The sequence below is a fragment of the Heloderma suspectum genome, chromosome 4 (genome assembly GCF_057233095.1).
Source record: "Heloderma suspectum isolate Gila_16-S chromosome 4, 16-S_ref, whole genome shotgun sequence".
NCBI lineage: Eukaryota > Metazoa > Chordata > Lepidosauria > Squamata > Helodermatidae > Heloderma > Heloderma suspectum.
In genome coordinates this window covers 282,208,904-282,224,968 of record NC_139461.1, presented here as the reverse complement: position 1 = coordinate 282,224,968, position 16,065 = coordinate 282,208,904, and the positions used below count along the sequence as shown (strand labels likewise).

At 43.1% G+C, this 16,065-nt stretch overlaps 1 protein-coding gene across 4 annotated transcripts in view; it reads left to right on the top strand.

Moving 5' to 3' along the window:
- Positions 1–14,858, top strand: part of PKIG (cAMP-dependent protein kinase inhibitor gamma) — a 37,385-nt gene extending 22,527 nt beyond the window's left edge. The window contains exons 1-4 of one of the 4 annotated variants that reach the window (XM_084853998.1): positions 857–988; positions 2,052–2,240; positions 9,333–9,517; positions 13,996–14,849. In XM_084853998.1, the coding sequence (XP_084710124.1) occupies positions 939–988; positions 2,052–2,240; positions 9,333–9,517; positions 13,996–14,075 (504 nt within the window). In that variant the 5' untranslated portion in view covers positions 857–938 and the 3' untranslated portion in view covers positions 14,076–14,849. Of the gene's footprint in view, positions 1–856; positions 989–2,051; positions 2,241–9,332; positions 9,518–13,995 lie in introns of those variants that run through there. The other 3 variants (XM_084853999.1, XM_084854000.1, XM_084854001.1) reach the window with 3 other exon arrangements.
- Positions 14,859–16,065: the final 1,207 nt, after the last annotated feature.

The window sequence follows — 16,065 nt, the reverse complement described above, 5'->3', positions numbered from 1 at the left end:
CACAACTGGCTGGGGACACCTTTACCTTTTTTCACAACTGAAGTAATACTCAAGGCTGTCTAAAGGGGCCAGAGCACTTGAAAGACCATTAATTACCTAGCTGCACGACCGAGAATAAGTAAATACAGCAGGCAGGATACATTTTTTTAAGCAATGTGAAATAATTGTGTGTTGTGGGGAAAGTTTTAGGCTGTGTTCTTTGTTATACAAAAATACATGTGTTAGAAGGGTCTCATAATTTCCCTTTGTGAAATCTTGGAGGATATGTATCTCCACAAACATACACATCAGCAGAGCAAAGGAGCAATCCTGTGGCTAAATTTATCTGCTGATTTTCATTTTAAAATGTTCATGTTTCAAAATACACAGTAGAAAAGACATCATAGCTCCATAGTTCCATGAGCTGGCCTTAGGCAAGCCACTCTTTCAGCCTCAGCATCCCTCCCTCAGCGATATGGGGATCATAATACTGATCCACGTTACAGGGTTGTTGTAAGGATTACAACAAGGTGATTTATGTGATGCACTTTGAATACTCTAACACAGAGGTAGACGACTGTTTGGGGCCTGTGGGCACACGTGCAATTTGAGAGACTCATGGGCACCACCACAAAATGGCTGCCAGGGCATAGCTACTCACAAAGGACTACTAACCTGCCCAAATGACTGTATACAAGGGAAAGGTGGGGTCTGAGTCACAATGCACTAAACAACTCCTTTGAACCCAGTTGTTTCATATAAAGCAACTTTTATCTCTCCCGCATTTTTCTGCCAGCCGACGCATTCCTCCCATCTCTTTTTCTCTCTCAGTCTGGATCACCACCCAGAGATGTAGTCTCTCACATACATATGCCCATCCATCCTCTCTTTCTCTCATCTTCATTTCCTAAGAATATCTCTGAGTCCCATCACGTATTAGGCGTTAATGGGAAAAGAAGATGGCAGGAACTGGAGGCCCTCATTTTGCCTGGAGCAATTCTAGCTGGCAGTAAGAAAATATGTACATTTTCTTTAAAAAGTGGGAGAGGAAGGGCACTTTGGAGGGCACCAAGAAAGCTGCCAGGGACACATTAGTGCCTGAGGGTGCCATGTTGTCTGTTGTTGTTGTTGTTCAGTCGTTAAGTCGTGTCTGACTCTTCGTGACCCCATGGACCATAGCATGCCAGGCCTTCCTGTCCTCCACTCTCTCCCGGAGCGTGCTCAAGTTCATATTCATTGCATCGGTGATGCTATCTAGCCATCTCATCCTCTGCCGTCCCTTCTCCTTTTGCCTTCAATCTTTCCCAGCATCAGGGTCTTTTCTAGTGAGTTTTCTCTTTGCATTAGGTGGCCAAAATATCTAAAGCAGCCTTCCCCAGCTTGGTGACTTCCAGATGTTTCAGACTACAATTCCCAGTTTTCTTAACCAATGGCCATTCTGGCTGGTTCTGATGGGAGTTGAGGTCTAAAACATTTGGAGGGCACCAGGTTGAAGAAGTCTGCCCTAAAGTGCTATATACATGTGTCTTTTAAATTATTATTATTATTAGGTGGGATCCAGATTAACGCTGGATCAACTGTGCTGGCAGGATTGGCAGAAATTGACTTCCCCACCCGATCCTTCCCACAGCAGACCCTCCAGCCCCCTGCACAGAGAGTCAGGAGACCCTGCCGAATGGAGTGAGCTGTGGTGTGCGGGGCAGGATCTGCCTTCCTCTCCCAGAAGGAAGGTCCTGGATCCAACCCAATAATATGAAATGCTGTGGCCTCTAGTACTGATATTTTGGTTTGGCCATTCTACCAAAGCCAAATTCCTTTTAAAAGGAATTACCTGAAGGGAAAGATGCCGCTGGACTTCAAAGCTAGGGCTCTGGTTTGCTCCCTCTATGGCAGGCTGACACCCTGTGTCTGTGGCCTAGCCATAGGATTGCAGTAGGCCTAAGCATGTGGAACTGGGATGGACTGTGGCTCCTGGCTATACAAAGGGAAGTAGGTGGTTAAACTGAAACACAGTGCTGCTGCAAACCTATTGTTAAGTTGTTAACGCTTTTCCAAATTCCCCTTCGCTACAGTAAGTCCAGGCTGGCTGAGCTGGCCAGTTTAACATTTAGAATGTCTGAGAACAGAAAGGGAGCCTGCCTCAAACAGTGTCAGAAATGCCAGGTCGACATGAACGGAGACATGCTAGATGCGCAAGGTGTGTGTCTTCGCTGCAAAGCCAAGGCAGGAGAGGAGCAGCAAAACATTCAAAAAGGCAAGAGGTAAGGCAGAATAGAACAGCAAGCTTTGGGCTGAGGGATGGAATTCACTGCCACAGGAGGTGGGAGGCACGTCCACAAGTTAGATGGCTTTGAAAGAAGCCTTAAATCAATGGAGGATAGATTTCTCAATAGCTATTAGCCATGTTAGCTAGATAGAACCTCCATGTTCAGAGACAGTGTACCTCTAAGTGCTAGATGGGAGAAACAGAGAAACTTTGTTGCTTTCATTCCCTGCTTGTAAATGTCCTGGAGTCACTTGGTGGCCCAGTGTTGGAAACAGAACGCTGGACTGGGTGGGTCTTTGGTCTGATCCAGCAGTAGCCTTCTTACATTCTTAAAGTCAGGATTTATGCGAGAGGGAAGGAAAGTGATTGGAGCAGTCACCCATTCAAACCCACTGCCACTTAGCTGACCAGTATGAGCTAGGGATGGTGTGATCTCTGCAAGAGCTTGCACCAGCACTGAGTTCTATGGAATGGACCTGTTTCAGGTTGTATACTTGTTGACATAAGATGACTTTCCCCTTAGATTTTCACATGATAAGGAGGTGTGGTGAAAGCATCTCCATTTGGAAAAATCGCATACCGAAAATGGGTTTCTACTGATTTTTCAAGACATGTTAATTTGGTATCTTACCACATGGGTGTGCTTTTCCTCTGTGATGTGCAAACTGGGGAGAAATGTCGCTGGCTTTTCCATCTTGAAATCAAAACTAGTGGCATGACTTGACTCCCATATACCCCACTGGGCTGCAGAACAAGGAACCTTTGGACTGAACATGGATAGAACAGATCAGTCTCTATCACAAACTCTTTAAGCCCATTCAACTATTAAATTCATTAGCAGAGGGCCTGGAATTCTGAGTGGAGTATTTCATACCTAATTTTCCATCCAATGATATTTGGAGTATCCTGAGAATTTCAGCATTAAAGAAATTAATAAAGAAATATTAATTGATTAGTGAGTTTTAGTCAATTGATTAATCAATTATGCTGGCATGTACTTGCATATAAGTAAAACAGTAGTTTTCTTCCAAAGCAAAAAGCAGAGTTCATTTTTAAATGATGTGTATGTATGTCATAGCAGGCAGTATCTTAAGATGAGATATTCAATCCTCTGAAAGAAAGAAGGGGGACACCAAGATAACACTTGCAATCTTGTATTAAAGACCAATATTTTGAGTTTTACTTGATTTTAAAAAGGTTTTTTAAAAATCAGTCTAACCAATTTATGTATGTATTATATTTCTATACCACCCAATCGCCAAAGCTCTCTGGGCGGTTCACAACAATTGATTACACTTTGTCAAAAGCCATACTTCTAGTCCTGTTGGGATTGAGTACATCATCAAGAACATCCAAAACTGAAGTTACTAATTCATGATTGTGGTTCTAAATCAGAGAATTTTATTTCATTTATGGGGAAACTTAGATGGGCATGACATAACTAATAAGAGTAAGAGAGAAGGGAAAAGAGAATAATATTTTCTTAACCAAATGTGTCCCCAGCCATGGCTTCTAAGTTCTAAACCTTCATAGGGTACCTTAAAAGTGGGTCCTAGCAAAAGAGCTCATAGGTGTCTTGTTTATGCAGACAAGGGATCACTCAGATGCTTAACCACATCCCAGGGCCATTATTCTGCAGGCAAAGTTTACATGTAAATAGAAAAAGAAAGTCTGGGTAGCAGGGTCCCCCCTGCCCTGTAGTCTTCATAAATGAATACAGCAACAGTGTCATTTTAATACATTTTCTTATTTATAATGAAGTATGCATCCCATCTCTATATAGAGATTCTGATGCCAGTTCTTGAAATTCAGACATTTAGAGCACAATTCTATGCATGTTTAGTCAGAAAAAAGTCCTACAACTTTCAGCATGCCCCAGCCACTTGGCTGGGGCATGCTGGGAGTTGTAGGACTTTATTCTGACTAAACATGCATAGAATTGTGCCTTTTATGTTACCCCAGATTTAAGTGACTGCAGCTGCAACATTGTGCCTAGTTAAATATGCATTTGTCCCATTCCTTTCTCTGGGTTCTTTGCCCAAATAATTGGGCGCAGCTTTATATCCTCTGAATAAAGTTCTGGGCATGTATTATTGCAAGGGCTAGGCGACAGATGCCTATAGCAAGCACACTTTGTTCAATAGGTCTAGTCTAGTCTTTGATAAAGATAGGATCAGGTCAGCTGGACTGAAAGGAGATTGTAAAACACACCAGGTGGTAATATTTCAGCTTGGCTGCCTTTTTTCTTTTTCTGAAATATTTTATAAAGAGTCTGCTTCTACTGACAGACTTCCTACTTTCAGAAGTGGATCCAATAATAAAAGATATATACAGGTGCATGCAGATAGACATCTCCTAAGGCTAGCAATCGAAGGCATTCTGTAGCAGTTTTGTTGTCCCCTCCTTAATGGATATTTTGTGGAAAGAAAAAAGACGGAAGAAGTACTGGGAAAACACAGGAGGGTTGCCAGTTGAAAGCAACGTCATGCCATAAAAATCCATTAATAAGGCAGGGGGATTTCACAATAAAGGCCTTGTCTGGAAGCACCCCCTGCCACAGTGGAGGGGCCAGATGGACCACCTCTGGGCTCAGAAACATAAAATCTTAAAAATAGCTGTTCTTGCAAAGCTTTCAGAGATTATCAACTTATGTCACAGAGGAGTTAGACTGGGACATATTGCCACCGTCCGCTCCCTGACACCACCGAATCCAATTAATACATTCAGTGTTGCTGCTTAAAAACAAAGCCACCTCAGCACCATTTCGTGTGGGAATCTGTGTGTATAAAGTAGCTTCCGATGCAGTTCAGCCATGTCAAGTATGCTGTTTGTTAACAGCGACTCCAGCAAGGCCCCAGAACAGTCCTTTGGGACCTTGCCAAGATCCTGTGCAACGTGTTTGCTGTGGGCGGGCCGGCAGGAGAAAAATATAACCCAAGGGCTCCATCTGCTGGCCAAGCACGTACTGAACCTAGCATGCTAGACTATCCTTTTTCCTTCTGCAGCTTTAAAATCAAAGCCAGGACTCCTAACTAGAGACTTCCCCTCTGAAGACCTCATATTTAATGATTCACTCCCCAAAGCAAAAAAGAGTCCTGTCATGATGTACCTGACAAAATAAGCACTAGCCCATCGAAGTGTATGTCACAAGAAATGTATTGGTCTCTTAGGTGCCACTGGACTTTTATTTTTGCCACAATATGGCTCTCCCTTGGGGAAAGCACGATTCAGGACTGTCACAAGTACTTTTCCATTTGTAAAAATGTATGTATAAATTTGTTACTCTGTATTTTCTTATTAAAATTAAGGATATTTAATCCATATAAAATACTAAATAAAAACCTATAATAAAAAATGCTTGAATTTGGGGGGGGGGGAGACAGAGAGGGCTTCCCTCCCAAATGCAAGCATTTTTTTTTATAGCCTTTGTGACAGCCTTCTTAGTGACTGCTTTTGGAAGGTCACAGGGGGTATGATTTGGTTAAAGTGGGGAACTGGGGGGGGGTTGTGGATTTCATTAAGCTAACTATCCCTGCCCCCAATAATTCAAACAGAAAAACAGAAAAAATAAATAAAAGCAGAACGCTAGTCAGGCAAATGTTTGCTGAAATAAATATATTTTCACTTGCCTCCAGAAGGTCAAAGATGTACCTGTCCTTGTATGTTCATCTGCAAGTCAAAATTAATTCAGTATTTGCACTGGCAAATTTGTTTACTTTTCCTCAGCTTACAAAATCAAGTTGTGCAAACAGAAAGAATTTGAGAGTAAAAGAAAATGGTCCTGTTTTTGCCAAGAATTAGGCTGAGATCAATGGCATTAATACATGCTATTAAAGCTAGTAATAAGATGGGAAAATAGAAGTTCTCTTTATTCCCCTTCTGACCATCCTGTTGATTTCATGATTCAACAAATTTATTTCATTCGTTACATTTATATCCCCGCCTTTCCTCCAAGTAGCCCCAGGTGGCATCCATGATCCTCCTCTTCTCCATTTGATCCTTATAACAACCCTGTGAGGTAGGTTAGGCTGAGAGTCATTGACTGCTGCAAAGTCACCCAGTGAGCTTTGTGGCTGAGTGGGGACTTGAACCTGAGTCTCCCCCCAGTTCCAGTCCCACAGCTTTTGGTTCTTAATTTATATCCTGAGACCAGTAGGTCATGCTCTTGAGAGACTTTCTTGATGCTGCTGTGTACAGGGAACAGAGACAAGAAATGTCCACTACCTTCTTCTGGAAGCTTCCATCCCATTGCCAAAACTGAGTGATGCCCTTGAATATAGCTGTTCTGCCAACTCTGTATCACCTAGTCATAAGAAGGAATGCTTCCCATACCAGTATACCAGGCTGATCAATTAGTATGGCACCATTTAGGGCATGTTTGTTTCAAGAAATAAGTCTGAAAGGACAACATTATAACTGAGAATGAAGGCCCATATTTTCAGATCCTGAAAAAGACAACCCAAGACAAACCTGGATAAGAGGAGAGACAGTGAGGAAACCATTAACTTCAGGAGTTCAGACCAAGTATTTCATTCTGGATGGTGCACAGAGGGTAGTGCTGTAGGTGACAGAATGCCCCAGCTGGAGAAAGGGATATCTTCACAATGCTGAAGGAGAAAACATTTCTCAAGGGGAATCAGTTTTTAGCTCAATGTTCCTTTAGCACCTCATCAATCATGGACTTTACAGCTGGGTTGGTGGGAAGGGGGCGGGGAGGGAGTTTCATGGCCAGGAAAAGAGAGGACCTTTGCAGCAAACCTGCTAAGCTGAAAGGAGGGGAGAAGAGAGTGTGTCGCCTGGAAGCTACTCTGCCTTTGCTCTGCTGTGCAGGATGCAGCCTACATGCAAGGTTTATTTCTGAAGGGCAGGACTCCAGATTAAAGGTGGGGAATGGGGAGGAAACAAGCATGAAATAACATAAATGGAACTTCACCCTACCATTCCTGCATTGTGGAGGAATAAACAGCCTCATGGGTGCCTCATGAGTAATAAACAGTCCTTTGTGCTGCCTGTTCTTTCTGTGAGCCTGAACTGGTCATTTGCAGCAGGAGAACTAAGCTCCCCACCTCCCAGCCCTATCAGGTACGCCATGTCGACTGTGAGAGCTGTCATCCTGAGCACTGATCTGCTTGAGACCTTGGAGGGCTGCTGCTCAGTAGAGAGCAGACTAGGGGTCCCCAGCGTGGCACCTTCAGGCACTTGGTGTATGTGTGTGTGTGTGTGTGTGTATATATATATATATATATTCATTCCTTATTTTTTGGTGTTTTTTCCATTTTTTAAATATACATACATGGATATGTATGAAATGCATACAACTTTCTAGCAATTATACATGTGTTTCAACAAAAGTGGACCATATATCCAAAAAAGTATCCATTTGAAAGTGGCACCTATATGCCCCTGTTCAGATATTGAAAGCATTGTAAGGTCCTCAGTCCATTGCATTATAGGTGAGTGCTTATCCTTCCAGCATTGTAACGTCAGTCTTCTAGCAGTTAAAAGGGTGTAGAGAATCCATGTAAGCTGACCATTTGTTAATTTCCATGAAGCAGGTAAATTTAAAAGAGCGTGTACATCAGTGGATATCAAAGACTGTTCCAGTACAACATTTATCTGTGTAATAACCTCCTCCCAAAAAGAAGCAACTACTGGATGTTGCCAAAACATAAGTTTAAAAGAAGCATTAGCTATATTACATCACCAGCAATTAGCCAAATTAGACAATCACTTATTAAAGAGACATTGCAGTGTCCAATACATACAAAACAAAAGTCCATAGATGCAACAGGTAGACGCCAAAGGGGTGATCCACTGATTAGGCATTTTGTGATGGTGCCACAGCATGGTCTAAAATGCTCAAATGTGCCCACAGGTCCTAAAAAGTTAGGGACCCCTGCAGTAGACAGTACTGGGCTAGATGGATCAGTGGTCCACTGAATGAGTATAAGGCAGCCTCATATGTTGGCCAACCATATAACTGAGGATTCCTTAGTGGTGCATGATTTGAATGAGCATGAGTACAGCTGTAAAGGCAAGAGGTTTTTCCTTTCCATCTTTCCATGGCACATGGGAGCTCACTGTCATGATGGGATGTGGCAAAGGCAAATAGGGTGTTTTTTAAAGACAAATCCTTGAAAGGTAAAAATATCAATGGATAATTCAAATGTTCAGACCATACAACTGTTTCCCAAAAGTGTCTCTAAACAGTAATGGCCAGATCTTTCAGCTGCTGTGCTACAAGTTGTCCAAAGTATGATATAGGATGGTGGTGTCGTTCTAGTGTGCACTGCAGTGCATCTACAACCCCCAGCCATCACCACCCCCCTCTCACACGCACACATTGCCTTGGTGTGGTTTAGTCCAGGCTGGCAACTGTTTGGTACAGGCTGGCAGACAGGTCTAACTGAATGCCATGACCAGTTCTCTGAACCTGCTTCTCTCAAGGAATGCTACAAACAGCTACTGCTTTTGCTGCTTGTGGCTCCCATGTCCCACAGGCTGGCTACCCCTGCCCTAATCTTTGGGATTGCCCAAAGCTGAGGGCCAAAGAACATGGGGAAGAGCAGGCACTTTCATCATTCTTCCTCCTAATGCCCCACCAGAGGAGGTGAGAGGGGCTATATAACTGTCTACTCAAAATGGGGACTCTCTCTCCAAGCTTCTCTCCTCAAAGCAGCTACAGAGCAGCTACTTTTGTGCAGACAAACTGGAGGAAGGGAAATTCCCAATGTCAGCCTTCCGTGGTGGTTTTCACTAGAAAACAAAGGAGGAAGACTCCTAGACCATCCCCTGGGCTCAATATAAAGGGCAGGATTTACTTTACTGGCGTCCCTATAGGGCTTTCTCTTCCTCATTGAGAACCTGACATTTCCTACCAAGCTAGATGGACCCTTCATCAGGCAGTTTGGACCTGTTCCTATATCATATCTTGTATCAGCCATGAGCGATAGCGAGAAGCATCGTGTGAAGACCATGCCTCATTCATGCTGACTAGCTACAGTGATTTCATATGCTTAACATGGATTTTTAGTGTCTCCCGTGCCTTTTGATGTTTTTTCAACTATTCACCTCTCCGCTAACACAGGGATTCTGCCACGTACAATGTAAATGAGATTATGGACACTGAGCCTGCTTACTCTGACTTCATCAGCTGTGACCGGAGCGGCCGGAGAAATGCAGTCCACGACCTTCAGGGAGATGCAGCTGCAGCTGCCCTTAAACTGGAGAAACTGGCGAGCACCATGGATGATATTTCCATTGCAAAGGAAGGTGAGCTACTTTTCGCTCCACTAGAGCTTCCCATCAGCAGGTGTAATTCAGGAAGCTCATGTGCAAATGTTTTTGTAATTCACATGGAGCTCATATTTCCTTGAGTAGGACCCATATCTATGGTGTGATGTCATATCAGCCAACATTTCACAGATGAGGATAAGGGCATGTTTCTAACATCAAGTCTCATTTGGAGGATCGGTGCCCAACTCCCCACTCTTACATACTGCTGAAGGGTCTCCTCTACCTTTGCATTGGTTTACTCTACGGTAGGCAATCCTCCATTGATTGCAAAGCCAAGAGGGTGTTTGTTCTTCTGCCCCAAGAGGTATAGGGTCCTCCTTCACTGGAGGTATTTAAGCAGAGGCTCGACTGCCATCTGTTAAGGATACTGTAGCTGCATTCTGCACTGCAGATCCTACATTGAGCAGGGACCAAAACTAGATGACTCCCAAGGACCCTTCCAAATCTTTGATTCTATGACCATGTGTTATAGAATCAGTTCAAAACACAGCTTAGTTCAGAATACAGCTGAGCAGCCACAGTGTGTGGAATGGCGAGCTGTGGCCTGAGTGGTGCCTTAGTGTACATGGACATGAAATTTACATGGATGTGTGCTAGAAACAAGATGCATCCAATACCCACTCATACACTTCACTTCTAGGGACCCCAAGGAGGGAGGTAAACCTGAATAATGATAACTCCAGCAACTTGCATCAACAAAATGTTCTCAATGTATCCCCAAGTAGCAAACATAGGGTTAGTGATTGATGAGGGACAGGTACCAGAAAACAAGGACTGTCAAAGAGGGACAGACAGTTGGAGCATATTATGTCCAATTTTTCAGTTTGGCAATATTATTCAAAAATGATTTCTATGGACGTTTTAAGATCAACTTTTTAGGGCGCAATCCTATGGCCGCTAGTCAGTGGTTAGATGGCGATAGGATACGTCGGTTTCTGGGAACCGACCTCAGACCCTGCGCTCTGAGGTCGGTTCCCGGAGAACTGAACTTCCACCCTCCTGTGCTGCCTTGCAGGCAGCTCAGAACGGCCCTGTGCTCTGCGGTGAAAATGGGGCATTCCTAGAGGTGTTCCGGGGTGGGGAAGGAGAAAATGCCGGTACGACACATCCTGTGTGTCATTCGGCAGCTGCCTCCCCTGCTCCGCCTTCCTGCGGCTAGACAGCCGAAATTGGCTGCCTCCCTGCAAATGCAGGGCGGCTGAAGCGGGGAGGGGATGATGCCCTCTGTGCTTCTCCTGCCCTGCATTGGATAGGCAGCTGCCTCCAAGTTCGGAGGAGGCCACCTATCCCTATAGGATTGCACACTCCATTGCTTTGTGTGAGCAACAATTAAACACCATTTCATTTCAGCAGCTTCCTTCTTTTAGTAAAATCTTGGCACTGGGAAAGCAGAAGACCGTAAATCCCAGCTAAGGCATGGTCCTCTATACCTCAACTTTCCTACAGACTGATTCACAGAATTCATACTACCACAGTATCCCTTAGTAGAGAGCAGGAGTGAACAAATTGCTGTGTACCAGTGTGCCTGTAGAGAAGCTTGCTTCAGATGACTCATGCAAGTGAGCAAGGCATTGTGCTATCAAAGGAGGCAAAATTAAATGTGCGGGTTCCATCATCATCATTTATTTCATTTTATTTATTTTATTAATAATGCTTATATACTGCTTAATATAAACATCTCTAAGGGGGCAATCCTATGGTCCCTTGAGAGAGTCTGGGGGGCCATAGGATAGTTTGGATTCCTGGATCCGAGGTTGGAGTCAGTGCTTGGACCCATGAGTCTGAGCTCCCCCCCACCCCAGCTGGTGTGGAGAGAACCACATTGGCTGCCTCTCTGAGGTCACAAAGGCAATCTTGGAGAGGAGGGAAAGGGTGTATGCTGGCGGGGAGGGGATTGCGGAGGCCGGCTTATGATGTAACCTTGGGCCTCCCCAGCCCCCTTCCCTCCTGCTCCACAGAGCCCCGTCGAGCCAAAATGCAGAGTGGGAGGAGGGTGGAGGGGAAGATTGCCACTCCTCCTGCTCTGCACTGGATGACCGTAAGACTGAGTTCAGAGGCTTACAGCCATCCCAATAGGATTGCGTCCTAAGCCATTCACATATAAATATTTAAAAAATGCATTTAAATACACTAGTAAAACAATTTCAGTTACAATAGAAAGAGAAACACATTTAAAATACACTATTAAAAACAATTTAAATCTACAATAACAATAAAGAACAATAGGAAGAGGAGTAAAATGGAGCAGCATATGATTGACTGCAATTATTTACAAGCCAGAGAAGGCTTGGGGGAATGAGTGTGTTTTCAGGACGTGTTTGAAACATACCACATTTTCTGCCTCCCAAACTGCACAAGGGAGGGTTTTCCAGAGGATGGTGCTGCCACCAAGAAGGCCCGCCCTCGAGATATTACATGGCGATGCTCTGTTGGTCATGGAACGACCACTAAGGCCTCCTCTGAAGATCTTAAAGGTTGGCTGGGAAAGGCAGTCCGCTAGGTATCTTGATCCCAAGTTGTTTAGGGATTTATATATCAACTACATAACCTTGAACATGGCTTGGTGCTAGCTAATAGGCAGCCAGTGCGGGTTTTTTTTTTTAAACACAGGTGTCATGTGAACATAGTTGGGTGTCCCACTGAGCACACTAGCTGCTGCATCCTGCACTAGTTGCAGCTTCCAAACCAGGTACAAAGGCAGCTCCACATAGAGCACATTACAGTGGATCTCACCATCATAACTGCACATGGAATTTATTGTGCTGTACACATATTAGAAAATGAGACATTTCTTGCCTGCAGGCTTACAATCCAAAAAACCTGACAGAAGGAAAAAAATCTGATTCAGAAGCGATAAAATTCTGCATATTCTCTGCAGAAGGACATAGCTATTGTTAGGAGCATTACTGAGGCAGATGGGAGAACTTATAAGGACAAGGTCACTGGAAATCCTACGGAAAATGTTGTTCCATGTTTTATCTTAAACTTAAGGTTTCCATTATACTATCTGCCCATCTAGAGCATTATGGGAGCCAAGAAACAAAATATTCTCAAATTACATACAGAGCATATTCTTTGTGACAAAAAATGTTTGGGGTCAGCTTACATCCACTCCCCTTGAACAGCCATCATGCACAATAAGCATCAGTACGAAATATGTCAAGAAAGTAATAATAAAAATAAATAGCAGCAGCAGCAGCAACCACAAGTTGTATCCCACCCTTCCTTCCTGATAAGACCTTTTCCTTCAAAGAGCTCAGTTATTTGGCAATTATTTTTAGTATAGGGCCAAAAGGTCAGTGGTCTGAGCACAGGTAAGCATGGAAATACCAAACATGACTTATCCTCCCTCTTCAACCCTTATCCATGCAAGGCACAAATTGAGACAGCCAGCATGGAGTGAAATACAAACCTGCCAGTACCAGAGAATCATTGCTATTAGCCAAACTGCATTTATGAACTTTTATTGGGTTCAGTTGGAGATGTGAAGGCCTGGGAAAAAACTGGGACAATTCGGACTCCCCCCAACCCCACTGTTTTTGTTTTTCCCCCTGAAAAATTGAATAGCTTTGGATTATGAAACATTTTCTTTTAGAATTTAAGACAAAGTACTTATATATTGTTACCCAGCCTTTACTCTGCCCAAAATGATTTCAAAAAACTATGTAATAAGAACACTTTTATAGAAAGACTGGAGATGTAAAATGTCTGGAAATAATGAAGCCCTTTTTTAATCCTCTCTGTAGGATTCCCAGCATAGTTATTTCTTTCATTCCTTATTAAGATTATTGTTCTAAAGTATATTTTACTGATAGACATTTATGCTACTTCTCCCAACATGTCAGTAGAGTCACCATTGTGCATTCTTGACAGCTTGGGTTTCGTTCTATAGAGTCCTGTGTTTCTGATGCTGTAGCAGTAATTTAATGTAGTTCTAATCTGTTCAGAGCAGACAATAATTACAAATGTACTAACTGAGTTTACTTTTACAAGTTTTAAAATGTAATCATAACTTTATGAGCAAACTAAGTCATACATAAAATAACTTTAGGAACAGAAAGTCTGCTTTATGATCCTAAAACAGTCCTCTCCAACCTGGTGCCCTCCGATTCCTCCGAATGTTTTGGACTACAGTGCCCAGCATTCCTAACCATTGGTAATGCTGCCTGAGGCTTATGGGAACTGACGTCCAAAATATCTGGAGGGTACCAGGTTGGGGCAGGCTATCTTAAAGCAGCAAAACAACTTTAGATCTGTAAGGAGTGCAAAGAATTATTGCTCATTTTTCAATTTTTCCAGAATTTCCATTTTTTCCAAAACTCGTCGGGAAAAAACCACTTTTTCCCATGACCTCAACATTTCCAGAGGGTTTACATCTCTAGGTTCAGTGTAAAAACACTGTTGTTGTTGTTGTTTTTCTCCACAACCGGTCATTTAATCACTTCTTTTTACAGAAAACCAAGTGGAGGATGATGCTACTGAGAAGAAACCTGGAATGACTCCAGAGGGTCACGATGACAGACCAACTTTGTGAGATCTCTGATTTAGGCTGCAGAAGGGTGGAAGGGTGGATGACAACACCTGGGATTCCCTCATCTTCTAAAATGTCAAACTGCAATAAGGAGCTCCTCAGTTAAAGGTCACTGCCATGGCCATCTGGATCTCACAGTCACCTTCTGTGGCAAGCAACTGGTACCTCCAAAGAACTCTCTTTCTAATAATGCTACAAAGCAAGGTCTATTTTAGTGACTTGAGCCACTCAGAGAGCCTTAGCAGCTATTTTCCTGTATAGGAAAACACAAGTTTCAGTAATAATATATACACTTCAGATTTTATTGTACAAGGTACATTTTGCTCACGTGGTAAATATAAACTATTATTTATTCCTCTGTCCCTGTAGATTATTAGATGCCTTATTGTGTCCCTCACCATGCACATGCCACATCTCAGACATGGACTGATGGATCTGTCTACCATATTCTGCTTGAGATACCCGTGAAATCCCACAACTTCTGCTTCATGTTACTGATGCAGTGCTTCTCTTTTCTGACATGTTGCAAGGGGCTAAAGTTTATAGGCACACACCAGCTGGTTTAGCATTGCCGAACAAGAGCACTTTGGCATTTGGTTTAATTGTGCTTTGGAAAAAGGGAAGGTGACATATCGTCAAGCTAACTCATTATGCTCTAGAGTTCAGATGTCTCTGGCAAAGTTTTGCATGCTCTGTTAACAGTCATGTCTTGTTTAGAAATGTGTATACAAATCTATAAACCCATTTTTCAGCCATTAAAACAAAATGGTTTTTGTTTGTTTGTTTACATATTTCCTTGTTATCCACCACTTTCATCCTTACATTTGGAAGGCAATCAGCTTGTCTTATGATCTGATCTTAAGTAGTGCTGTGACACTAAATATTCACTTTGGATGGAACACTCTGATTTCTGTGCACTAACGTAATATAATGTTAGTGCTGCAGGGACAAATATTTAGGATAGACTTATCCTCCATGAATTTGTCTAATCCCCTTTTAAAGCCATCTAAGTTGGTGGCCATCACCACACTGTGGTAGTGATTTCTGTAGTTTCAACTACGCACTGTCCTTTGGTCTTTCCTGAATCTCTTACTATTTAGCTTAATTGGATGACCCCAGATTTTAGTATTATGAGAAAAATTTCTCTCTGCCCATTTTCTATGCACCACGCATACTTTTATAGAACTGTCATGTCCTCTCTTACTTTCATTCTAAACTAAAAAGCCCCAAACATTGTCACTGTTGCCCGTTTTTTGCACCTTTTCCAGCTCTTTCATATCCTTCTTGAGGTGCGGTGACCGAACGTGCACACAGTATTCCAAGTGTGATGATACAATAGCTTTGAAGATATTACAATACTGGCAGTTTTTTTATTCCTTTCCTAGCTATCCTTAGCATGGAATCCACTTTTTCACAGCTGCCACACACATTTTCATTGAGCTGTCCACCACAACACCAAGATCCCTTAACTGCTCTGTCACTCAGATCCCATCAGTGTGTATGTGGCTAGGATTTTTTGCCCCAATGTGCACCACTGTATGCTTATTTATATTGAACCATATTTGCCATTTTATTGCCCATTCACAGAGTTTGGAGAGACCCTTTAGGCTGGGGTGGGGGACTGGATTGGCCCTGGGGGACGGATTACTTCCTGAGACCAATACGGGGGACCAGATGACATCAGGGGACAGGTGTCTCCCCGGAAGCCTCCCCCAAAGCCCCACCCCCTGATATCATCTGTCCTCATTCTTGGTGTAGAGAGGGGCACAGAACAATAACTCTGTGCCTCTCTGCACAGACAAAGGGACTTGGCAATCCCTTTTTCCAGGTGCCATCGATCTGAGTGTATAGCCAGCTTGGTTCCTCCCACCTTCCCCATTCTCCAGTCATCAATTGTAGCTCTTCCTGTGCCTACTGGCAAAGATCAGAGGGAAAGACTCAAAACTCTAGCTCAAATATCTAAAGCCCTGGCCTCTTCTAATAAGGAAGCAAC